General features: G+C 43.5%; 1 protein-coding gene across 6 annotated transcripts in view; it reads left to right on the top strand.

The window, feature by feature from the left end:
• TMEM255B (transmembrane protein 255B) overlaps positions 1-24,000 on the top strand; it is a 63,994-nt gene extending 39,994 nt beyond the window's left edge. For 2 of the 6 annotated variants that reach the window (XM_038173306.2, XM_038173308.2), the window contains exons 5-10: positions 7,146-7,226; positions 10,776-10,861; positions 13,408-13,567; positions 15,012-15,023; positions 18,430-18,573; positions 23,283-24,000. In XM_038173306.2, coding sequence (XP_038029234.1) covers positions 7,146-7,226; positions 10,776-10,861; positions 13,408-13,567; positions 15,012-15,023; positions 18,430-18,573; positions 23,283-23,450 — 651 coding nt within the window. In that variant the 3' untranslated portion in view covers positions 23,451-24,000. Of the gene's footprint in view, positions 1-7,145; positions 7,227-10,775; positions 10,862-13,407; positions 13,568-15,011; positions 15,024-18,429; positions 18,574-20,425; positions 20,529-22,543; positions 23,086-23,282 lie in introns of those variants that run through there. The other 4 variants (XR_005262845.2, XR_005262846.2, XM_038173309.2 and 1 more) reach the window with 4 other exon arrangements.
• Positions 24,001-26,622: the final 2,622 nt, after the last annotated feature.

Below are 26,622 nucleotides of genomic sequence, written 5' to 3'. Positions count from 1 at the left end.
CACGGCGATGTGCAGGGATGTCAGCTCTTGCTTCTCTTACTTGTATTGAGAGTCTTTAAAATAGCAACAACAACAAAAAACTGTTTGGAGAGGATTTAACCCCTCCTAACAGAACTGTATCTGTATGGAGCAGACCTGTCTGTGCACATCATCTAGCAGTGGATCAGCTCCAGTATCTGAAGGCTATTTATTCAACTGCAGCAGTACTGCCAGCTCAGAAACTTTCCCAAATAAAGAACAGTGCAACTGAGGCTACCAGTACAAAGCATTTAAAGTGGAACAAAAATCACAGAGGAAAACCAAAGTGAGATAGATCCACGTATGTGTTTTCAACCATGTATGTGTATTTTTCAACCATGACGGTATATAGGTATTCTGAGTGCTCGCTGGTTTGAAAGAGCTGAATGTGAATATCTAGTGCTCCTAGGCATTAAAAGAAGAGAATTCTGTAGCATCTAGTCTTTCAAATTAAATAGAAAGCCTAAAAAGAGCCCCTGGGAAGCACAGCATGAAATAAATCTAGTTTGTGAGAGTAAAGATGTGTTTCAGCCATGCCAGCTGCTTTTCCTATTTTCAGCACTGGAGTCGGATTATTTCTGAATAGCAGACGAGACAGGCAAGGACCCTAGACTGGAGCCCAGCATTTCTGGAAGAAGCTTAGCTCCTAAGTTAAGTTCATGCAAGGCAGACAGAGAAGCACGAGACAGAGTAAGTGGTGAGTACAGTCTGCAGTGAAGCTCACAGCATTGCCATCGTGGCGTGGCATCACTCAAAGTATTTCAACAAATACTGACCTGACTGCATCCAAAGCATTAAACAAAACTGGGAATGTGTTATTTGCACTAGGAGATCACAAATGTCTTGTTACAGTAGTGGTACAGTCTGGACAGAAGGAAAACCTTTTGTTCCTGATGCTCCAGTCCATTGCAGCCCTTGGGCAGTAGCATAACCTCAAGGCTAGGCTGGTGCACAGAAGTCAGTCTGTGGGAGTCCAGAAATAGCTGGCTCTTTGTCTCTGTGCTCACCCTTCCAAATCCCAGCCAGTGTGCACCGGATACTCCTTGACAGCCTGGGACTTTCTATGTTGTTAGTCGAGATGATGCTCCCAAGAGGACAAAACAGAGAAGAAAAAATAGGAAGCAAGCACTGATATCACAGGGGAGGAGAACTGCTGAAATGCAGAAACGGCCAAGATTGGGAGTCCCACTTGATGAAGTAAAATTACACTGACATTTGGGTTCAAGAAGCTGATGATGAGCTTGGTGGCAATGAAAACAAAAGCTGTTAATAATTCTAGGAGAGACTCACTGTGCGTATTCAAAATATGAAACAGGTAGGAAATATAGAGTTCATTTGTTTCCCATAATTGGTTGTACTTTCCCAATTTACTTCCTTTCATTTAAAAAAAAAAATAATAAAAATAAAGGTACAAAATTTTCTTTACAGTTGCTGTCTTTCAGACATCTTTCCATAGTGCTCAAAGCTTTGTTTTATAGCATCTGGCTTTCCTTTCAGGGTTATTATTTATTTATTTATTTATTTATTTTTTAACCTGGGGGTTTGTACATGCTTACAGCCAATTTATTATGTGTTTTTATTTTTTTAGTGAATGTGAGAGAGATGGAGATGCTGTGGCTGGTTCAAGTACCAGCCTCCTTAGCATCCCCAGCACTGAAGGGGCACATTTTTTTCAAGCAGAAGAGAGGATACAGGTCTATAAGAAGCTAACTGGTTTAAAATGGTTATGGTAATTAGTTTGTTTTCTATCAGCTGATGTGGATTTAATATTTAGAATTGAAGAGTCTGGTGGGGAGAGGGTTATTATTTCTGTCCTTCTCTTAAAATAGTGAAATTATGCAAGATAAGTTGTTTTCTGAACACCTCTTCTGCTTCAGAAACTGCAAACTGAAAAACGAATTGCATATTTAGCTGCCAATTAGTAAAATCTGAAAACAACAGTGAAAAAAACCCTTGTGTCTTATTTCAGGAGGTGTAATTGTGTGTGTCGTATGGGAGTTGCAAGGCTCAGGAGCACCTATAAGATGTTTTGTTTCTTGCAGGTGATACCCTCTCGCTGTCGTAAGATGTTCCTTAATGTCCACCTTGTCACAGCCTGTATGGAAGCTAGTCATAATGTTTAAAAAATAAGCAAAAATTATTTTATGAATGAATGAAAGCACAAAGATACTTATACTGATCATTCATGGGAATCCTTGGGATCTCCTAGCCATGGTCCTACTCAGAAGACACCCATCTTGTTGGGAATGTTGTTGAAAGACTGAGAAATAGTTCTACAGAGAGGCAGTGTGAGGCGGACAGATACTTACGCTCCATCTTGCTCTCCAGAAAAGCATAAGAGCTGGTTGCTAGTAACATCTGTTTGTTCGTATTTACATGTCTGCTTCCATAAAGCTTGCAGAGAGCCTGATCCTGAAGGGAGTGATAATCTCCAGTACACCCAGCTGCTGGCACAGGGCTGAGCTGGCACTGAAGAACTGCGTTTTGGTTTGTGTTTAGGATAAAACTTGAAAAATCTTGGCAGCTCCTTCTCCTGTTCGCTGCTAGCTGTGCTGTGGATGAAAAGGACCTGCAAAAAATGTATTAGGAACAAATAGAAAATAAGAAACTTCAAGTTAATGAACCACTGAAAACCTCAGTCTGATTTCGGACTCATCAGTTTTCTTTATACTAGTCTTTCAAATGTGCCTGGGAGCATTTTGTGGTCCCCAGGCCAACTGGTGTGGTAAAGCCCACGTCCTTACTGTTAAAGTCTCTTAGAGTCACAAACAACATGGCAATGTCCAAATTGCTTATTGGGAATGGTTCTTGGCCCACACTGATGTCAAACCAGGCCCAGAAATTGTTTTGGAAGAGTGATAGCTTGCCTAGGCCAAAGTTATCGCAGGCCCAATTCTAGCAAGTTATTGGGCTACACGATCAAGTTTCAGGCCTGGGAACAGCCCCTGGCAATGATTAATCTACGCTTCTATCGATGTAGCCATGGAAGTTAAGACTAAATAAATACCATCATTGGAAAAAAAACAGCCCTCTCTCTGTCATTATTTCAGTGGATTCTTAGCAAGATTATATTTTGTGTATGTAAAGTGTGGCATAAATTGCAGTCAGTCCAATTTATGCTATATCTCCCTTTTCAGAAAGCGGTTTTAAGCATAAGGGAGGTGGAATTTTCCTTATGTTATCCAAAATATGTGTGTTCTCCAAGGAAACAAAAACTGGAATAGAAAAATCTACTTTCCATACCTCACTTAAAACCCACACAACCTCTCCCCCCAAAGACATTCTATCAAGTTCCCCAAAGATGCTGTTCATAGAGTACTTTCCTTACACAAATAATGTATTGCAATGCTCTCACCATCAGATTTTTTATTTATTTATTGTATGCTCTTAAAAGAAGGCTACCAATGAAAACAAACCCCTCTATATTTGGACCTAATCTTCTCTTTCTTGGCGTAAAGCCTTCCTTCTTATCTGTCTGTTTATCACTCCCAGGTTCTACTGTACATGCAAGCAAATATGGAAATAAAAAACATGCAAAAATATCAGGGAGAGCTACAGTTTTCTCTGTCGGGTTCAAGACTGAGCAATTTTGATTTCCCTGAAATTACAGGGAATAACTGGGTGTCCAGATTTCTTTTGATAACTCTGAAAATAGCAGCGGTAGGCCTTGTAGGAGCCGTGACAGTCAAATTGCAGAGGCGCATGGGTGTTCTTCAGTAGCCTGATTTTAATATAGCACTGAAGCCAAATCCTGTTTCTGCTGAATTCAGCAGCAAGCCTTCTTTTTATTTCAGTGCATCAAGTTTTCATAGAGTGCCACAAGTTCAAAATTATTTCCTAGCGCAGTGTATTACATGACCATATTTTACCAGCATCTTCCTTAAACAGTTTTGAGCTAGAGCTGTGCAATGCTTCCCACTAACATTAATTTATTAATACATGATTAATAACATATTCCCCTTCTCTGCTTCTTTGAGTAACTCCTTTTAACTGGAAACGGGCAGGCTGGAAAGATCTGCAAATTAAAACTCTGCTGGAGTACACAGAGCTCAATCACCAGTAGGCTGGCCAAAGAGGAAGAAATCCGTACAGAAATTTAGCTGCAAGCTTGGGTTTGTTCATTGATGTTTATACGAGTGGTAGGCACCTTTTCTGCTCTGTGTATGCATATTTAGGTATTTTTTGTTATATGCTAATGATATTTTTATTTTATGTATGAATATCTGTGTGTGTATATATATATATGCATATATATATATATAAAATAGGCAACTATGGTCAAACTTCCATCAGTTTAACTTTAGAAAATGTAGTTTCATTTACATTTATTTATTTATATATAGTAATAAGTAATGATATTAGAGAATATTGTTGCTGTATGCTTCAAAGCCACTGTGAAAAGCAGATAGATCTATATATAAACTTACATATAGTATGTGCACTTATATATAGTATAGCATAGAAAAGTAGCTCTGTCTGTACCAGTGTTGCTCTGAGCAGTAGAATCAAATACTGGTGGCTATCCTATTTTCATACACTGTCTGTAATGAGAAATATGAAAGTACAAAGTCTTTTATGAGCAGTCCATGTGAGCAGTCCCATCATGAATTCTTTCATAGCTTTGAAACATGTCTCATTTGGCTCTGTTTTTAAAGAGGCCAATAAAATCCACTGGGTGCTAATGCAGCGTGACATGCTGTTGGATATTTTTTAAACACTTTTTAATGTCTGTGTGGTGTCTTATTCATATAAGTGCTTTAGTAGTCAGACAAACTGTAGCACATCTGAGACATGGAAATCAAATTGAAGCTTTTAACACGTCAGCCTTTCGGTATCCCCAGTGTGCCTGTATTTAAAAGCTACATGCTTTAGGCGTTGAGTTCTGCGGGTGTCTGAATAAAGTCAATGTTATCTAACCTTTGTTATTTTTACACACTCATCATTCATTTATTTTGATTTGGGATCACCAGGCTGACGTCACATACGGATGCATTTAGAAGAACAGGATGGATGTAGGAAGCTGGCTATAGCAGCACAGCAGGCTTGCTTCTCACAGTTGGGTGGATGAAGGGATGTACACGTCTGCCATGACTGTGCGTAAAGATGTATTGATGTCCTGATTCTTCCAAGCAACCCTTGGTTGTTGAAGATGGTTCCATGGCCGTGAAAGTGAAATTCATGTTGCCAACTCCAGATGCACAAGCAGTTGTTGACCCACTAGATCCATCCTGTCCTCCTCAAGCCATTCTTCTCATCAACAGGACCACCTGGGCCCCCATGCTCTTGACCATTTTCCCCTTCCAGAATCTTCCAGGATAAAATCGAAGCTTGTTGTTGATATGAATATGACAGACATGTTTTTCATGGATTTGCTTCTTTTGGTAGAAAAAGACATTTCTACTGCCCACTTTTCTCTCATTTCATCCTGATTTCATCCCCATTCAATAGGTGAATCAGTGCTGGAGGATGGATGGTTCTCTATGAAAAAAAAAAAAATAATAATAATGATTAAGAAAAAAAAAAAAAAAAAGCGCACAGCCTTTGGCTGATCCCATGCTTGCTGTGCTGACCGAGAAACTGCATCCTGTCAGACCTCCCAACCAGATCTGTCCCTCGAAGTCATGGCTGAAGCCTAATGCTTTCCCAGGCCTGTAGAAAAATGCTGTCCTAGTTCAAGACATGGCATGCTGTTTGTGTGATATTTACTTTGTCTCTAGAGAAAAAAAGAGTTACTAATGCATTTTTTTCTTATACTTGTGTGATACAAATAAATATTTTGGATACAGGAAGCTAACCTTTCCCTAACCCTTCATAGTTGGTGTCCAAACTTTCTTAGGTTTGCCAGAAAAATCAGAAAGGCAAACAAGTTGATGGATGACCTTTATTTATTGACTTGCCTGCATTCCTGCCGAGCTCTGCTTTTTTACTGGTTATGTATTTTGGGTCAACAGATTTGTACAGTTCACACTTCATTATCTAACAAACATCGAATACTGAGAAGTGATCTTAAGTAGTGAAGCTCTTTCTGCAGTTCCTGGGTTAGTCCTGGATGGGTCAAAAAGTTTTAAAGCTCATGCTGATGCAGTGAAAGTTAATCAACACAGCTTTCTGCTAAAATTTGAAGTATTCCCTTGCTTGAAAATTAGTGTAGAAAGAAGAAATGGCAGATAGTGAATTTCCATCTTCTCTCTTGGCATTGATCTGACTGACTATTGGCAGTGGCATTTGAGTGCTTTGAAGGCATAGATCATGATCAAGGACTATATAAGTGACAAAAACTTGAAAAAGACTTCTTCAACAACATAAGTTACTCCCACACTTTGCTTTGGGAGATACAGCTTATCACAGAGAACTCTTCAACCATTAAACGCTCCCTAGACAAATATGGTGAGGTCCTGAAATTGGCTGAGGCGTGCACCCTCTGGCCTTACAGGGGCCATTCCCCAAGTTCAGAAACACACATCTTCCATCTAGACAAGGATATTTCATTGAGTCCTTCCTTTATATCAGTTTTTGGAAACTGTCCCAACTTGAAATATAAATTGTGAGCAATTAATGCATCTTTTGCAATAATCATAAATGGAGAAGTAGGCAGAAGCAAATTTATTGCAAATTACTTCTCTGAATGCCTTCATTTCTTCACTATTCCTTGTTTTGAAGTGTATGTAGTAAGCAGAATGCTCAAAGTGTTAGGTGCTTTACCCTGTTGTCACTGTGGACATTGTTGAAATCCTTTAAAAGAAAGTCCCATCAAAGTAATTCTTTGTGCTGGGTAAGAAACTGTACCAAGAAAAAGATTGACTGGACAGTTCTCACAGAGCAATGCTATTCAACATTGGGGAAGGAAGTATTTAATTAGAGGGGTGACGTCCTCTCAAAAAGGGTGACTGGGATAGAGAAAATTAAGTGATACTCACATAGCTTAGTGGCAGAGTGAGGAAGGAAAATGTAACCCTGAGGAGATCCTTTCTGGAAAGGGGCCAGCGCTGGAGTGTGCGAGCTGCTTACCCGGCTGTCCGCTTTGGCTCCAGCTCTGCAGGGCTGTAAACATCTGGCAAGGGGACACGGGACATGACGCCTTCAAACTTCCCCCAGACCGAGTACTTTGGCTGTTTTTCTCTCTACAGGAACCCAGACCTTTGTATAACAGAAGGTGCCAGTTTTATTCGAGCGGAGTAGGATTCCTGTATGATGCCTACCAGACAGAGGTAAGCAAAGTCACCTCATCACACGTTCATTTCTGTAGTATATTGAGGGGCTGGGGAGGAGGGAGGCAGCTATTTGAGAGTGTCTCTGTGCATGTCAGCCATGGGTTGATGGAAACCCAACTGTTTTTTCCTCCCACAAGTGATTCCTTGCCTGTCCAAGCCTCCAAATATTGCAAATCATTACAACCAGTGAGGTTTTGAGTCATCATCAATGTCTGCGCCCAGCACACTACACCGGGACTGGAACAATTCCTAGTCCATCCATACTGTTTAATAGCTGTCTGGAATGTATTTATCACACCGGCATCGTTCTCTAAGGAGGGTTTTGTTGACTTCAAGTGGTATAGGAAATATCTAGAAGAGTCTATCTGCATTGCCCAGAAGGCTTCAAATATTCTCTATATTTATCCAGCACAGGCCAAGAATGTCAGTGGTTTGTGTGCAGCTTTTTATTATCGCAAGGACATTAACATGGTAGGAAAAGTGCCCATACCCGAACGGCTGGCCTCCTGAGAAGTCCAGATTTAGTTTCTTCTCCTATTTTTCATTTGGCTATTATGGTAAATTGGTGGGAGTGAAAAGGAAATCAGGCAGAACGGGATGGAAAACAAACACTCGTATAACTTGCAAGAAGCCAGATGTCCTTCATCACCATTCCTCCCGTTGCTGTGAAAAAGCATGTGGGGAATGTTGCTGTTAATAATTCTAGACAGGTTAGCAAGGTCCATCGCCAGGCTAACACTGCTTAAATCTCACTGCTCGGGCACCCTGTTGTTGGTTCCAGAAAATGCGTGACAAAAATGTTTCAGTGACCTCCTTGCTTAAAGACCTACCCAAACCAAGCCAGGGTCAGTGACAACACGCTTTCCTGTACTCTGTCCTCTTGTATAGTGTTCATGTGCATTCAGACGGAGACGTGGCCCAAGGAATGCTTCTGATTCCTCTAATTAAAGTGCATAGCTGGGGTCACAGCGAGCACATTTCCCTGCAGGTGACCCCAGCCTTGGGCTTCTGGCCAGGCAGCTTCCCCCGGCTCTGCAGATACAGACGATGTCTCAAGATTGGGCACCCTGAACTCCCGTCTCTATTCTGGGCAAAAATTCCCCTACAAACCTATCTTTTTAAAGTGTATCTAGCTTGTAATAACATTCCTGTCTGCTTGTCCACTGATCTAGAGTCAGCATGTGCTAATTCAGAGTCAATGACCCATGGCATTTGAACTTGGCTTTTGCTTTCCTGAAGTTAGCCAGCTGGTGAGCAGGGGACGTGCTCTGCAGTCCAGGCGATCACCTAAGCAGGAAGGCAGATTGTTTACTGAGTGTGAGTTTCCTTTTGATCACCATCACTCATGGAGTCTTGTTTTCAGTTCTTTCCTTTGCTGATAACAGAAGCAATTTGATTTTATTGCAATCACTATGAGGTGAGAACATCTCTTCAATTGTGCTGAGGGGATAGACAAGGCACAAACAGCCAGAACCTGAAAAAGCGAAATGTGTGGTCACTGAAATGAAAAAAATAGGTCTTGACATGCAGGATACCCACAAATGGCCTGTTTCCACCATCCTTGCTCACACCACACAGCAATTTGTTTATTTTGGTTTATCCACTGATCTCCTAAAAAGGAGTGTCTTGCTCTTTGCATGTTTTAAAAATGCAGTGATAAAAATAGACAACTACAGTAACTCCCTTGGCCAAAAATTCAGTATGTCTTGCAGCCTAGAAGCAGCTGAAAACATGTCTAAGATCTTGCTGAGCTCCCTCTGTGGGGGTCCTAGGCCATTTTGACCCAATACAGAGGGTCAAAACCAAGGCCTTATGTTCCACTCAGTACAAAAGGACTAGAGCATCCCAACAAAATATCTTTGGCAGCAGGTACATTGGTGTGGTCTGCTCCAGGATCAGTTTTCAGAATGCTTTATGAAATAGCCATGTGATATTTCAGTCACTTCTGAGCTGGATGTTGATTAGTCTGACACAATCGTTGACATTGGTGTCCTCTTCTCCTGCAGTAAATTGCAGCTTGGGCTGAGGAAGGCTACAGCTGATTATGCCTTCAGGTCAGCAAAGCCCTTGTGTGAAATTACAGTACGTTCAAACACAAGAGGAGGAGGTTAATGAAATTAGGTCATGCCTCAGGTTGAGATACTCTTGTGACAAGTGGGACATAGGCTGTGAACTCCAGTTCTGGATTGCAACTCAGATTGGAACCATCCTTTCGTAACCTAATTTCAGTTTGGGGTTAGAACAGCTGATTTGTATTGGAGACTAACTAACCATATGTATAGCCTTGTCCTGGGCTGCAAAACAATCCTGAGGCATCACTTTAACTTCTTTTTAGCTTTATCACCCTCTCACTGCCACTGCTCAAACAAGTCATGCTGAGGACAACAACTGTAGCAAGTCTGAGACCAGCAGCAAGATGAAATTTCTCAGGTGCTGTGTGTAAGACTTTTTTTTTCTGCCTGGAACAAAGACGTGAGGAGTATAGGCACATAGCCAGTGGCTGTTTTCACACTAAAAAGGATGCACAGATCCAAAAGCTGGGAGCTGAGAAATGTGGTGTAACATCTTTGGGTACTGTCTCACAGAGGAATGCATTCATGGCACAGCAGGAGTGAGAATGACTGGCTGACAGATGCTTTTCAAAGGCAGGCATGTATTCTTAAGCAAGCTACATCTACTCTTTCGTTGTGAGGAATTTTCTGTTCAATAATGTGCTTTATATGCATTTTTTAAGCAAAATACCTCTCAGTTGTTACAGCACGTTCTTTCTATCAAAATAAAAACTATAGCAAGAATGTGTTTGCTGTCCTTTTAAAATGCTTTTAAAATGTGACAGTTCTCCAGGATTTCAAACTCGGTAAACTAAAAATCTCAGAAAACAAAACAAAACATTGCATATAAAATATTTCAGTTGGTCTATAGTGCAACATAGAAGTGCTATATCCTAACCACACCTAAGGATTCATTAACATGATTTCTTGTCTGTGTGGAGAGTGGCTTATGTGTATCTACCCTTATTGTTCCAACATCTAGTCCCTGTAATTCCTGCTCACACAAATCAATCTTTTGAAGTTTTATATCCAAGAGCCTCTGTAAATGGTAATTACTTGCTGGAGTGCTTGGATCTTTCCTGAGTGGTTTTGTTTGTGGGTTTGGAGATTGTTGCTGTTGTTATTCTTACTTCCTTCTTCAGGAGGATGGTACTAAAAGGAAAGAGCTCCCATTTACCAGAAGCTGCTCAGAAAATTGGCATTTTTGCCCAGTTCCCCACTATAATGGAGTGGGGTTCTTATCTGCTACAGTGGCTTGCCGTAATGTATCCCTCAAGATCCATGGTGCCAGTGTCACAGCTGTAGGGATCTGCTGTGGACTCTTGGTCTTCAAAATAGCATGGAGCAGTGAAACTGAAAACTCCAGCAGCCCTGGCACACCATCCAGCCAACACAACAGCCCATAAAACCTGGTGCTGCTTCTTGGGGTCAGTAGGATGACTTGAATGCTGTGCTGAAATGCTGAGATTAGAAGTCAGTCTCTTCTCTTTGGCAGGTGACGTGTTATACCTTAAACAGCAAGTGCCAGCTGAAAGTAAAGAGCAACACGTGCTATTGCTGTGACCTGTACAACTGTGAGAAGTAAGTACCTGTGTGTTGTTCAATAAGCTTTTTGGTGTGTTATGAAAGAACCACTCAGGCATAGCCCTGTCAAGATTTACTGGTGATCTTGCAGTCAAGTTTTCTCATTAGATTTAATTAACCATTTATTTTCTACCAAACTCTACCCGAGACAAAAAAAATAGGAACATAGGTGTCCTTACAGAGAGATCATGTGGCAGACAAACGCAGGGCTCTTTTGTTAGCAATAGCCTCTAGATACATGGATTTTCACTAAGTTGCCAGTGTAGATACAGAAGGCCTTGTGAGTGTTTCCTGAAGCTGTCCACTTGACTTCATCATTACTAAAGCATGAGAAGCCAGGAGATAAGAAGTGAGGAAATGTCTGGGTATGCTTACAAAGACCAGCAGAAGGTTAGCATGGGGTTGCCATGCAGTGATTTATCAGGAGTACAAGGGCGGTTAGGAAAACTACATCACAGCCAAGCCCGCGGGTTTGTAATGTGGAAGATGGATGAAATGAACTCACACAGCTGACTGGCCACCTGGAACACAGAGATTTCAACTGCAAACATCATCATGTTTTGCCATAAACAAGAGGCTGGAGAGAATTTCCCAGGGTTGAGCTTCTGCCTGACTCACTCCCTGTGGGCTCAGTATCATCCATCATGCACCCCCGTGCAACCTTTCTAACCCTCTCGTTGACCCACAGTCCCTCTTCTTCCTTTTCCTCTGTGTATTTCCCATCTTTCTTCCTTCCTATGTCTCCTGGTGTTTGTTTTTTTTTTTCTTCCTCCTTTTCACATGCCACCAGTCCTGAAAAACCTCAGTCCTCTGTAAACTTTGGCTAGCATGCTACAGGACACGAATGTTTTTGGTGTATGAGAATGAGGCTGGCACTATGAAATAAAACACAAGGTTTCCGCTTGAAAGAGTAGTTTTTGCCCATATCCTAACTAAATTAGAGAAGTAAATTTAAATTCAGGACTAGAGGAAGTCTTCTGTGAATATTGCTCAGGCACACAGACACGAGGTGAGTGCAGCTCTGTGGAATGAATTAAAACAGGCCAACCCAGCACAGAAAAGGAGTCTTAAAGGGGTGAAAGCATTCAGAGTTATCAAATAAATTGACTGAAACTCTTGCTTGAAGTATAAGGTAGCAATGAGGAGAGAACAGGAATCCCTAGCAAGATGGGGATTGGGCTCTTCTCCCAAGCACCAAGTGACAAGATGGGGGGAAATGGCCTCAAGTTGCGCCAGGGGACATTTAGGTTGGATATTAGGAGAAATTTCTTTACCAAAAGAGTTGTGCAACATTGGAAGTGGTTGAGTGACTATCCCTGCAGGTCTTCAAGAAATGTTCAGATATAGAATTTAGTAGGATGGTTTAGTGGTGGACTTCAGTCCTAGTTTAAAGGTTGGACTAGATGACCTTGGAGGTCTTTTCCAACCTGAATGGTTCTATGATTGCATGAACCCTCCTCCTCCATCTCCTCAGTGCCAATTTTCTAATACATTGGGTTTGTTGGAAACATCAGAGACTTATTATGGCTGTGACAGTGTTTAATGATATAATTAAAGGTGTGTTCTGCCAGTGTAAGCAATCCTCAGTGGACAGCAAGACCTTATGGGACAGGCAGGGACAAATCCAGAGTAGAGAAGCAGTCTCACTGCTTTACAGACTCAGCAATTCCAATTCCTAGGATGGACAAAGAGAAGCTGGAGGATGTCACGGTCACAGTAAGTGACTTGGTGTCAGCCATACAACAGGCCAGTACACAGGCAGGGTTGCAACTCAGACACCCTCAGCCTGATGGCAGCTGGAGCTGTGGCTTTATTTAGTGAAGTGACGTCTGGGCTCGTGTAGGAGAGCCCAAGTGAACTTGACAATAGCAAATCCACCGTGCCAGAACCATATCCCACAACAAATGATTTGACATTTCCAGAAATTCCCGTGCTTGGCTTGGTCCTACCCAGAAGTGTTGTGGGTTTCTCCATACTGCTACCTCTGCAGAGCTTTCCCTAACCACCCTTCCCACTCCTGCCCCACCTGCTGGGGAGGGGGGAACAGAAAAATATTCCACAAACCGCTCGCTTCTGCTTTCCACCATAATCTGATGGCACTTTCTTAACAGTGCAAAACCAGACCTAGCATTTAACAAATCTTTCCAGCTCTTTTCCAGCTGCTCTGGGAGCTCATTAGTGGGCCAGCACTAAGACAGGTGCTGGGAAGAACTGCAGGAAACTTCTTACATTTTGGAGTAGAATATTTCTCACTGTCAGCGAGGTAATGAGGATTGACTTCACGACATGCCTGATTTACAGTAACCATTGCAGTGTAGAAATATACAGAAATAAAGTTTTCTGGATAGTACAACCCATAGTTGAAAGGCACATCTGTATACTGCAGTAAGTTGCATCTGTTAATTTGGAACTGCAGACACCATAACCAAATGGTCAGATAGGTGGGAGTATGGATGATGTCCTTTGCCAGAGAGAAAACTAAGCAGGAGGGACTCCGATCCTCATGCTCTTTATTTCATGACCCCGTCTGCGTTCCCTTTCAGCTCAGAGCAGTCCTCCAGCTACTACGAATTTCTCGGTGTGAGCAGCTGCCAGGACGTGGTTCACCTCTACAGGCTGCTGTGGTCCTCCACGGTCCTCAACATCATCGGGTTGTTCCTGGGGATTATCACGGCAGCCATTCTCGGGGCCTTTAAAGACATGGTAAGGCTCATGGTCTTCTGCCTTCTGTAGTGACTTCCGTGCTTGTTGACGTTATCAGGCAAGTTAGAAAGCCAAGGAAGCGTGAGTGTACAAAGGAGGCACTTTAAACATGTTTCCTGTGTGGTCTGGGAGTCTGCAGTCGCATATTTAGGCTAAGCAGTTGCCAGCTGCTCGCAGCTAAGTAGGTCAGGCCTGGTCAATACATGAGTGGAGGGGAAAAAAAAAGGCGTCTGCATGAACAGATGCTGGCCCTTCACTTACTGACATCTTTTTTCTTCTAATTCAGCACTGGACATGGGGGCCAGCACAGGCTTAAAGCATGCTAGTCTGTAGGGAACGTAAAGCGCAGGTCCCAGGTGTGCCCATTTGTGCAGCTCTTTTTTTCCAAGAATGGGGATTAACTCTGAAGGAGCTGTCAAGTTTTTATTTGAACAGTTGTATTTGGGTCACGTGAATCCTCTGCTGTTGCACTAAGGAGCGCCACTCTCTGACTGCTCCCTGTGCCACACTGATAAACGCTGTGGCAGTCAGAAAAGTTTGTGCCAGGAGGGGCAGAGAGCCAAGGGGCTCCCAATTTTCTAGCTCTCAGAAGAATAGATGGTATTTATTCCCCCAGAGAGCTTCCAAACTAAAGCAGGCAGAGGTGCAGGGATGGGGCTGAAACGCAGGAGCAGAGGGGAGGTGTAAGAGCAACAGATGTCCTCTTAGTTCCATGGTGTTTCAGGTGACTGTTCAGAGGGGGGAGAATTAAATAGAAAGAAAGGTGAAAGGAAAGAAGAGAGGGATGGAGCAGGGAAGAGAAAGGAGGAGAGCTGAGGGTGATGTGCACTGGGGACAGACTAAAGGAGAGGGGCTGCTTCGAGCTGGCCGCCAAGGACCCGGTCAGACTGGAGGACATCCAGGGCTTGCTCTGCCCACCCAGCATCTTTGCAGCGCTCCTCCACACAGAGCAGTCTCCTCTTCATGGCCTTTACCTGAAATTCACCTTTGTTAAGTTGCAAACATTCGCTTTGTAGCAGGGTGAGCTCAAACCCAAGCAGATCTCGGTGCTGTGAGGATGTCCTGGGAGAACTGGAGTCTCTGTGACCTGGTGGGGTCTCGGTGACCTGGTGCATTCCCCGTGCTGGGAAGCAGAGTCCCAGGTCGAGCTCTGGGTCCTCCAACCAAGTGGCAAAAAGCCATGCAAGCAATTTGCAGCAGCTTCCCCCTGGACTTGGCTGGCGTGAGTCTGCTGAGGCTCCAACCTAAAACCTGATCTGAATAAGTTGTTTAATAAGACCTCTGCAGCAGTATTGGGGAAAAAAACAAAAAACAAAAACAACTCACTAGCCTAAGGGGAAGGATGAATTTGTGTCAATTAGCTTAGCACAGGAACCATGCTATGTTTGTGACAGTGTTATTAAAAGCAATCCAATGACCATTTCTTGCTCCTTTGCTTTTTCAGGGTCCTTTTGAGGTATGTACCATGACTGTTTTGTTGATCTGCTGCTTGCTTTCATTACTAACAGAGTAATTCTTGGGAAAAGTGTGGGGGGAGAGGAGGGGAGGGCAAGAAAACATCAAACAGAAGGGAGAGAGAAGGGGGCAGGGGACTGAAATAAGAAAAAGCTTTGAAATGTGTGGGAGAACAATTTTCACTTTCTTTCAGGATGTCACCTTCCCACAGATATGCTCACTGGCATTTTCCAGGGGGAGCTTTAAAGCCCATTGAAATGCCTCAGGGCATTGCTCTGAGGTTGACTTCCAGAAAACACAAGGCCGGCTGACTATTCAAACAAAAAAAACAGCATGTTTATCTCTGGGAATGCTGGCAGCCAAAACATGCTGCAAGGAAGAGAGTTTGCAAAACAGCACAGTTGCTTCTAAATCCATCATGTTTCCTGGACAGAAAAAAAAAATAAATGTTGTTTTGGTTGTTGTGTGTTTCTTCCTTGTGACAAATTCAGTGCAGACCTTGGCATGCTTGCCGTGGCTTTGCTGTGTGCCAGAGAGTAGTGCTGGCTTAGTGGGAAACCCGTCATCCTTCCCTGAGCCCAGGGTATCAGCTCGTGGTGGCCCCTGGGTCACCTGTGGGGCTGTCCCCTGTGATCTGCTGGGGGAGCTGCGGTGTTTGTGATGGTACCTTCCTCTCCAGATCTGCCATGAGCCTGGATACAATCTTAAATTCACCTTTAACAAAAGGCAGGTTAAGACGTAATGGAAATAGGAGTGTCCAAAACGGTGAAAAGCCCTGATCATTTCTTATGTGAGAGGTAAAGTGCATGAAAAAAATCACTTGCTAGTACAAAGAGTTAATCTCAAATCTCTCTTCCCTGCCCTGGTATTCAGCTGATGACTTGGAGATGTTTTCCTGACACACCTTGCCAAGGAATCTGCCTGCCCTGAGTTTAGGGTTGCAGTAATCAGAGTGACCTCTGGTCCTGGAGGAGTATGCTGGCTTTTTATTATTATTATTATTATTTTATTAAATTAGTTTCCTCCTCAGAGTCCTCAGGGGAATGCGGACAGATGAAATATCATTCCTATCTCTCCTTTCCTCTTCCTTCACCCTGCTCAAAAGTAAAGAAAATGAAATAAACCCCTAATCATCGAGCTACTTTCCACTTGTTCGTATCTTAGCACTCCCGCAACTAAGGTTGCAATTTGCTGTTAAATTTGTTGTGTGGAGCTGCTCCCCGGCTGGAGATGCCTACACTGACAGTGCTTCCAGGCCAGTTAACAGCTCATCTCTTTGACTTGGGTGCATGTGTTGGTTTAAAACATCTCCACCTACCCTTGTGTTTTAGATGATTAATTAAACGTAGTACCACTACTAGAATACCTGGTATAGGACCAGAGGGAATGGCCTCAGGTTGCACCAGGGGAGGTTCAGGCTGGCAATGAGGAGACATTTCTGCTCAGAAAGAGCAGTCAGGCACTGGGACGGGTTGCCCAGGGAGGTGGTGGAGTCACCGTCCCTGGGAGTGTGCAAGGAGAGGTTGGGCCTGGTGCTTGGGGACATGGTTTGGTGGTGACACTGGTGGTAGGGAGGTGGTGGGACCAGGTGATCTTGGAGCTCTCTTCCAACCCTACTGATTCTGTAATTCTATGAATACCTGCAAGTCATTACTGGCTCCAGGCTGAGACCAGATAGTCTGATAATAAGATGCTCGATGAGTGGGTTTAGAGTGGCTGACTCCCCAAATCTGTCTATTAGGACTGTTGTGATGTTTGTCCTTAGCAATGGGAGAGTGTTCCTGTTATTGGTGGAGAGAATGTGAAAGGATTTAGAGGCATTCCTGGAAGGACAGAGACACCTTAGAGGTCCAGAGCAGAAAGTTGGTAGCAGATTCAGACCAGGCATCTGTATTTCATGTTGTGCAAAACAAGTGTTTCTTGCCTTATGTCCGTAGCCAGAGGGATACGGCTGCTCCAGAGCCTCCCTCCTCCAAGGAAGGACACGTTGGTTGCTGGTCCTGCCCCAGCCCGGGCGAGCCATGTTGCTGGCCTGAAGCTTTTGGATCTGAGGCAATCTCATGAGCTCCTTCTTGCTACGGCTGTCTGAAAGGCAGTTTCTCTCTTTCTTCCCACCATACTCACCCTGCAGGGCAGATAGAAGGGAAGTGTTTTGAGAGAGTACCTCAAAACTGAGAGATTTTCCTTCTCACACGAATTAGGCCTTCTGCTTTAACCTCGTGTGGTACATCAGTGACCTAGATGCCATTTTCCATGTAAAAACACAACAAATGCACCCCTGCCTCAACCACGACGTGTGCGCTATCTCTGAAGGACACAGTGGTTCATGTCTCTCACAGATAAGTCTGAGAGGAAATGCCAAAAAAATCCTGGCAGCTGCTTTCAGTATGTGTCTTGCAACCACCAACTTTTATTATTTCAATAAAAAGAGAATTCCATGCTCTCATGTGAAGGAATCTGCTAATAAAAATCAACAGAGCGGAGAGAAACCACTGAGAGAAACCACTGAATTTGTCTCAGTTTGCAAAGCAGAGGGTCACGAAAATCGTTCACAGAGCTCTGCTGTCCTTCACAAATGGTTATGTAGCACAGGGTTTTAGGAACACAAGTCCCCCGTCACGTTCAACCTTCTGTTTTGTTTGTGCTTTTTTGGTTGTTGTTGTTTTGTTGTTTGTTTTTTCCTAATTTTATTGGTTGGTTTAAAATGAGCTATTACTTCCTCCTGCAAATTTTATCTCACATTGTGGTCAAGGGACATGCCACTAGAGCCACGAGATATGGTCAAGGAGTCGATTCAACTCTGATACAGATGACAATCCTAATTTTGTGCAGTAGAAATGAGATATGCATGTAGGGAGCGGTATTGGAAAGCCAGCAGAAAACTCCATTTCACAAGTGAGAAGAAGCTGTGAAAGACAAACAAGTGGTCTGGACAGATCTGTGTAGGAAAAGTGGTGGGAAAAGACACGAGGGCATCAGGTAGTTGCTATTGGGAAGAGTCTGCAGCAAAGGGTGAAGGAAGGGTTGCTGGAGTGGGTAAGACGAGGCGGTCAAAGCTGTATGCTGTGCTTTTCAGGGTGTCTCTGGTCTGGAGCCCTGCCAGAGCTTCTGTAACTGGTGCTAGGGAAGCACCAGTAGTCTTTTTTTTTTTTTTTTTTTTTTTTTTTTTCCTTTCCGAGGGAAGAAGATTAAAATAGCAGTGTAATTCTGGCCAGAAAATTCACTCCAGATACACCCTCTCCTCATTATGTCTGTCACTTATTTTTATTTATTTATTTATTTTGTAGTACTGGCGTTATGCTGGAAAATAGGAAGTTGTTAGCTGTTAGTCACTTCTGTTGGGACTGGTTCCTGCCCCAGACCCCTCTGCACTGTGCTAATAAATTGTTGTTTTCCGTGCTCAACAGGTACCTATGTCCCAAATTGCTTTCAGTGCTGCACCTCCTCCTCAGATCCTGTACAATCCTGCCCAGCAGATCCTGACGTATGCTGGGTTTTGTCCTTCTGCTGCCACTATTTCTACGTATCCATCCTACCCGTTGCCTCTTCAGGTACAGTACAAAATGGTGCCATTTGCTCCATCAGAAAACCTTGAGCTGCTTCTCGGTACAAACTCTCAAGTGTAGGTCTTGGCTCCAGCAGGGTCTGCAACCAGGTCAGGAAGTTGGATCCCAATGCACAGGCTTGCCTCTGGGATGATTTAGCCTGGGTCTTGTTCTTAGGTCTGTCCCTAGATCTTCAATTTTCTCTGGTTGTCCTTTGGGCTCTATCTGTTAGTCAGAAATCCCAATGTGGGATAAGAGCTGTGTTGTGGCAGTCACAAAGGTGAAAGCAGCTCCTGTGTTGGGCCAGGTAAAGCAGGAGCAGAGCCATATGGGGAAGCCAAAGGAATATCAGTTATACAGGATTTGTCAGAAAGGTTTACATGCCTTAGTCCATGCTACTCATAATATAGGAACCAGTAGATGAGGACTCAACAGATGGAAAGGAGACAAGAAAGGGGAGGAAATAAGAGGTCTGTAAAACTGAGTGATATGGAAAGGACTGTGGCTGGATATTACTGATAGCTACTCATCACACAGTTTTGGTTGTACTGGTAGAGCTTTTTGGTGGCAAGACAAGCCAGATGGAGGAAGTGTTTTGACACACCAAAGAAGAGTATAAATGAGGGGTTAGGGGCATAGTCCCTCAGCTGCTGTTAAACACATGGAGTCCAGCCCAGAGCTGGCCTGGAAAAAGCAGTGAGTGATGCTGAGGATGGTGCTTGATTTTTATTTATTTTTTGCTCAAGTAGCCTGGTGACAAGACAGTTCTTGACTCTCCTTTGCCTGAAGGGTCCTTCACCTGCTCCTATGCCACTTGGCTATCAAATAGCTTCAGTGGAGAAGGCACCATTCCCACCACCAGTCCCACTGCCAGGGACCCTCTGTGGAGCACAGGCAAGACTAATTCCCTCCACAGAGGGTCCCTGGCAGCATGTCCCATGAGCTACGTGCCTTGTGTCCTGACAGGACTGTTGTGGAAGGTAAATGCTCACGCATACTCGTCAATCCACAGTGGCTCCCTACTTACATGGGTATTACTCAAAAATTCTCTTTTAGGACACTTGTCTCTCCCCCTGCACAACATCTAGGTGTCTGTACTCAGAGTACACGTGCTCTGCAGGCCCACGCTGGTTGCTGTAACTCTCCCTTGTCCCTCCCTCACAGAGCTGGGAGGCCAGCAGTGCTCCTGGCCATGGCAGGGCCTTGGGCACCAGTCACCGTCATGGTTGGGCTCAGGCCGTACAGCACAGAGCGGGCAAAGCGAGATGAAGAACATTAGGGATGAGGTGGTAAATAGCCATACTGAGACACTAAAGAGATTGCTGGCATTTTTTAGGTTTTTAAATCACAATAAAGCTGGTTTGTTCAGTCCAATGCCTTGTTACGCTTTGGCAGTCTACTGTCAGACCGATGGGTACTGCATGTTTTGCAATTCTTAATAGAAAACACTGCATGTTTAGCACGAGCTGGCTGTGGATCAGCTCCCCACAGCCTCCCAGGCCACATCTCCTCAGGGCCAATGACCACCCACACCAGTGAGTTGTTAGCATCCTCCTGGCATGGGTTTGGCCCAGACCATCTAATAGTCTCCCATCAACACCTAGGAAGGGGTCAGGAGCCAGCAGGAGCCTTGGACCATTCCTGGTAAGTGGTATGCATACAGAGAGACACACTGGTTTGGTTCAGCTGTATGGATGTGATGTGTGCTGTGCCAGTTGGCTTCACAGCCAAAGAACAGTCCTTGGCACATTTTAATAAATAAGATAATGGGGCCAGGCACTTTTGGAGACCACTGATTGAGAGGAAAAAAAAAAAAAAAAAGAGTACACACGGAGATCTTTTTTTTGTTTGCTTTTAGCTGAAAAGCTGTGCTGTTCTGCAGAGTTCAGTTAGCACGTAGCCAAGAATAGAGAAGGGGATAAACAGAGACGAAAGAAAGCAATGAGGCTGAAAAGATGCATGTAAGTAGTCTTGAGGATCAATTGTAATTGTTCAGTCCTGTGTCCACTGAGAAACAGAAATATTTACCCCCAAATTCTTAACTGCATTCCAAAACAAATACTTTTTTCCCCTACATTTCTACTTTTTCTAAGAAGGGTGTTCATTTATCTTCTCTCCCCTTCATAACACTCAGGGGCAGACATCACCAGCTGTCCTCAGGCCAGGAGAGGTTAGCAAGAAGCACTGGGCTCCAAAAGGGGAAGCACTTAATCCTTTTCTTGGAAAAGAAAAAGAAAAAAAGAAAAAAGAAGAGAGAAAACCAAAAAAAGTCAAGCAGCTTTACTGCATGTATGAGCTAATTATGTTGTAGTTTAGAGAGAATTAATTTCTGCATCAGCATTCAGCATAATGGAATAGTTATGAGTTAAAAATTGTAATAAGCTTACTCAAAGTTACAAAAGGGTGAATGTGAGAAGCTGGCCTGATTTGTAACAGCCAGATGCTCAGATGACATCCACTGAGAGCTGTGGGCTGAACCCATAGGGCTGGAGGCCTTCATAATCCATCTAAGTGCTCCAAGCAGCTGGTGGCCTGGTGTCTAGCTGCTGAATTCAGGCCTTCACAAGCCCTGCTCAGCTGGTCCTGGTCCTTAAGGCAACTACAGGCTTTGTGGCTGGGATTCAGCTGGCTAAACACGGGCTGTTGACATGTAGGGATCTAGTGATGTGAGATAACGAGATCAAGTAGCCACATGCCCCCTGGTGCTGCTCTATGAGGGTCCAGGTCCTGTAGTCACTGTACCATGTCTGTGTGGATATCTGGCATGCCCCATGACATCCCCAAAGGGCTAGACACTCGTGTGGGCAGCTGAATTAAGATCTAGATGTCTACAGTGTAGAGGACTCCACCCAAGCAGGCCTGCCCTTCAGAGTCCACAGAGAGCGCAAGGCACTTCTCACATGTCGATTATCACAGGTGAAAGATGTATGAAGTGAGTGCTATGAATGCACCCTAGAGGCCTTTCCACCGACCAGGGGTGGGAATCAGTTTCTATGCTGTGCACCATGTGTTTGGGGTGGCACTGAGCGTGCTGTGCTGCTGGCCGGCCCCAGCAGGAGCTCACCCCTGTGTCCTGTCCACATGTGAAGCCCAGCTGGAGGCCAGCATCTCACCCTCAGGCCTCATTCCTTTTCCAGTGCCCTTGCTAACTGTACAGCGAGGTGGGCCCCATGACACATCTCTCTTTCCAGCATTCCCTTTGGCTCCCTGCTTTGTTGGGGTCCCCAGTTGGGGTCACATATGTGGAGGCTCAGCTCAGCTAAGACTAAGATTTGTTCTCAGTCTTCTGCTGAATTCAGTATCTCACTGCATACCTGCTTGCTGAGGCAAACAAAGTCTTAAAAAAATAATCACACCTTGAGCTGGTGCCAAACCAGCTTAGTTTACCTCACAGTTTGCCCACAAGCAGCAATCAGCCAAACACAAAAACAGAGGTGACACCAGGAATGCATTCTGACGAAGTTGTAACCAGCATTTCATTTGTTTACCATGGCATGTGGTAACAAAATCACTCATCCCTTACTGGTACAGGTCAGTCACAGCCGGTCTGGGTAGGAGGCCTGCCAGCCGGTCAGGTAAATGACGAGCTGTGCAGGGGCTGCTGGGGTTGTGAAAACCAAACCAAAACAAACAAAAAAAGAGCAATAAAACCCAATAACTCCATTTGGAGCTGATCTAGCCAGCAGGTCTATAGGTATACTTGCACTGCCTCCTGCATAGTTATGGTGCACAAACAACCTTCCTGTCACAAAGTCCCCTTCCTTCAAAGTCCCCCCCGTGGCATGGGGACTGGCAACCCTGGGCAGCTCTGAGGTGCCACCAGCCAAGTATCAGCCCTGGTACTGGCCTTCTAAATGATGACTACTATTTTTTTTTTTATCATGGTAAGTACCCAAGACAGCATTGTTTGCTTGCCTGGATTTTAGATTTCCCTTGAAATAGATCCATGTTTACTATTTTTTCTTTTAAATTCCAGGCATTTTAGGCCTGAACTTGAAGGGAGCTGAGCCCAACTCTTCTGATGGAGCCCATGGACTGGCATGTGAGGGGAGGAGTGAAATCCTGACCCTCTTGAAAACAATGGCAAAACTTGGTTTAGAGTAGTGGAGGATTTTATCCAGAACAATAGTCCCTAGAGGCATCCTGTTGTTTTAATAAATCCTAGTTGTTACTCAACATGGGCTGCTTATTTTTTGTGCCTATTTCAGCCAAGGCCTCCTTGTAACTGGGACAGCCGAGGTGAAAGACCTACAAGGAGGTCTTTTAAAGAATGCCTACCTGTAAATTTTCTCTTATAAGGAGTCTGCATTTGGCACAGCAATAAGAAAAAAACCTGCATTTATGCAAGTATTACAACTTTGAGATTTTAGAGTGATGCCTAGAAATTTGCAGCTATATGTAACTTAATCAGGCAGTTGGGTGCCATGCCTCACCCAGGAAACCAAAGCACCTTCTGCAGAAATTCCTGTTCTGTTGTCCAGCTGTATGCACAATGTCTATTAAAAATGACTTGGATTACAGGTGGAATCTGTCTTCTTTCACTGTACACTGTAATCGCTGTCCTTAAGCAGGTTCTCTAATACTGAAGTGAGTGTTGTGCTGCAATGCATGAGAAATAACCGTGGGACATAATACTTACATGGTAAACACTTAAAGCAGAGCCACAAACGGGATCATAATCATTTATTGAAGCATTTTTCTTTGTCTGTATACAGCCTGCCAGCAATTTTCCAGGAACATCATCTACTGACATTTCTTTATCAGAAGAAACTCAGCCTTCATCTCAGTCCAGCTCCAACTACGGCCTCCCCCCCAATGCTCCACCCCTCTATGCACCGACTTACTTTTTGCCTGGAGAAAAGCCTCCACCGTACGCACCGTAGGACAAAGAATGTCTTTTAGGCAGCTGGTAGGCTTCTTTGTTTTTAAGAAACCTTTGGAAACCCTGTGCCCCACAGGCACTAGACATAGCAAGGAACCCACCACAGAGTGTGTCACGGCCACTCTGCTTTTAGCCACATCCCCCCAAGCAGAGCAGAAACCTGGCAATGTCAGGGCAGGCACATCACCAGCAGTGTGACAGGTAACCACCTAGTTTGCCTACCTGCAGTCAAATGCAGTATTGCTTTCTGCCTACCCTGAGTTTTTTCCTTCTCCATATACTGCAGAGTGATTTTTCTTCAAGAGGAGAAGTGAAGAAAACGCTCTGGATATGTGTTCTGCTTTCATAGACCAGTATAGAGGGGTTTTAGTCTGTGTTGTCTGAGTGGGTAGTCTGGAGCTCTCTGAGTAAATCACTTTGGGTAGGAAGAGCCTCGGTGTTTGTTTGCTTGTAGTATTTATTTAAGAACCCTTTTTTTTGGTGAAAGAGTTGTACCAATAAAAAAAAATGTGTGGCAATTATTTTGCAATAAAATTGACTGTGTATATTTATACTGTACCTAAGGCTGTTATATTTATGAGAAAAAAAGAAAGAAAAAAAAAAAAAAGAGGGAAAACTACCCTATGGAATAATTCCCTCAAGTTTCAAACAGAAAGGTTAATTTTATTGGATTTTTTTTTTAAATTTGCACTTCATGGCAGTCTAGTCTGCATAGTAAAATGTCATGTCAGCATGCTAAAGGTGCAATTTCCAGACAGATGTTTAATCTGCACTTTAGTGTTGGAATTAATTCCAAAGAGGATCACAACCAAAAGCGCTCTCTGTGAACCCCAGTTATTTAAGTTTAACAAGGTCTGGTCCAGTAATTCTGCAACCACTGAAAGAGCTGATGAAGGGTCGGAATTCCTTCATAATTTTCCCCATTGTACAGAACTGGAAATACTTTGACAAGGCTAAGCGGCAACACTTGTAACAGTGCCTTTGACAGGAACAAAGTTGTGTGCGCCCTGTCCCCTTTCTGTACATCATATTGGCTGAGATCCCTCTTAGAGCATGGCTTTCATATCTAGGGGCAGGAGTGGCTACACAGGCATGGAAACCCATCAGATTATGGCACCACGCCACTGCGTTTTGCTCCTGGAAGAGGGATGGTGCTGCTGCTTGCTCTGTAGATCTTGCAGTCTAGACAGCAATGAAGCTATAGATATTTTCTGAAAGGCCAAAGAGCAAAGCAAGGAAAGGAAGGTATTTCTCATTAGCTTTTTAAGCAGCTGCTTCATATTATGGAAATATAAAGAAACACTATATAAACAAAACCAGCCTACTTGACAGTTTCCTTTGAAAGGAAGTGACACCATCAGACCAGCTGAAAATAGACCAAAGGACGATCATCCTTTTACATAATACTTTCCACCTTTCAAGAATTTCTATTGATTCATGTGCTGTACCTCTACGTATAAAAAAAAGATTCAGAACTAATACAAATAAAGTCATATAAAATAATTTATAAAGTCATATAAAATAATTTATATGGACCATAAAAAACATACTCTATGTATTCCATCTTTTTTTTCTGATATGCAAAGTTTTAGGCCAGTGATGTTAACGTTGGTGACAAGGCGCCTACCTTGTATTGTTGATGAGGTCAGTGATATGAACTAGGTTAAGAGAAACACAGTCAGAGGGGAGGCTGCTGTTTACTTCTACTCATGAATTCAATACATCCAAAATTCGTAGTTCTTGTGCAAATGCATGCTGTGAAAAGCACGATCACCCTAATCATGCACTGAGTAGAACAGGAGTGGAACTGCAAATTGACTTACTTTGAGTTACTATGAATACTCCCTGGAGAACCACCTGGGTTCATTTTTGGGCACTTTTGGAGTCAAAAAAAAAACACACCCCAGACTTGGTCCCTTTGAGTTGAGCACCTAGACTGCAAACAGAACAAAAATGAAATCAGTGTTTCTCTTGGGTTGAAGCACAGTGATTGAGGAGGGATGAAGGAATGCTTATCATTTTATTTCTTCTTCTCAACAATATATAGAAGTAGCTGCCTCTTCTTCCAGTGTTAGGGTATAAAAAGCAATCAAGTTTGACACAAAAGCACCCCCCCACACTCCTTGCCTCCCTTTCTGTAATTCTCCAGACTTGCAAACTCTGGCTTTTTCTTCTAAACCACATTTTGGTTGGAGTTTGTTGTAGTCCATGCAAAATATCTTCTCATACATGCACAGATACGCACAATCCTAGCGATATTTTTAGTTCCGAATCAGACTGTTATTAAAAAAAAAATGAATTACAGTCTTTTTCACATAATACTAAGCCTGCAACTGCAGGCTGCCACAATGTACCACAAGATTCGCGTTTCCAGGATCTGGCTTCATAAACAGTACCACTTACATTAACACAAAGGTCAGACATATTTGTGATTCATTTATGCCACATGTTATTTTTCTGGGATCCACCACAGAAACTATACCAAAAAACAAATGCTAGACATAAGACTGCTTTGCTAACACGCTTCCTTTGAAAAGAACAAAGTAAAATGGGGTTTGTTCCATCTACTTGGTTTAAAAAATAGTAGGTGCCATCCAAGTTTGTACTGTTTGCATTAGAGCTCCTCCAAGTTAAAAGAATGGGAGACGTATTTTGGTAAAGTACTAAAATAACCAGGAAAAACAAACAGAAAACAAACCACCACAGTGAGGAAGTGCTGTTCACCACAATACCTTCAGGATTCCCTGCTCTCACTGGAATAATAAGCTGATGTTTCTTCAGTTCTCCATCAAATCTCAAGTTGATCCAGCATCATTGACTATAACAGAAAGCACTCCTGCACATAACTTGGTATCCCTTGCTCAATATCAAAAAGTGAACCCATAGAAATACTTCTGGATTTTCCTATCCAATCCACGCACAGTCCACCAGTGAGTCTGTCCCCGTTATCACTGCCTCGTTAGCAATTATCCTTCCAAACTGGCATCTGGTCATTCCTGAGTGTAAAAACTTTTGTCAGCTGGGATACAGTTGGGATAGTCCTGCCCTGCGTCCATTCATTCCTCTGGGACAGTTACATCTCCACACCTCGGTCACTTACCTTGTCACGTGTGCTTTATTAGCTTAATCCATCAGCTCCGTATTTGACTAGGCAAAACATGGCATAGAATGAC

The sequence above is a fragment of the Anas platyrhynchos genome, chromosome 1, assembly GCF_047663525.1.
Source record: "Anas platyrhynchos isolate ZD024472 breed Pekin duck chromosome 1, IASCAAS_PekinDuck_T2T, whole genome shotgun sequence".
NCBI lineage: Eukaryota > Metazoa > Chordata > Aves > Anseriformes > Anatidae > Anas > Anas platyrhynchos.
Note: the sequence above shows the minus strand (reverse complement) of the source record. Positions and strands in the feature narration are given on the sequence as shown.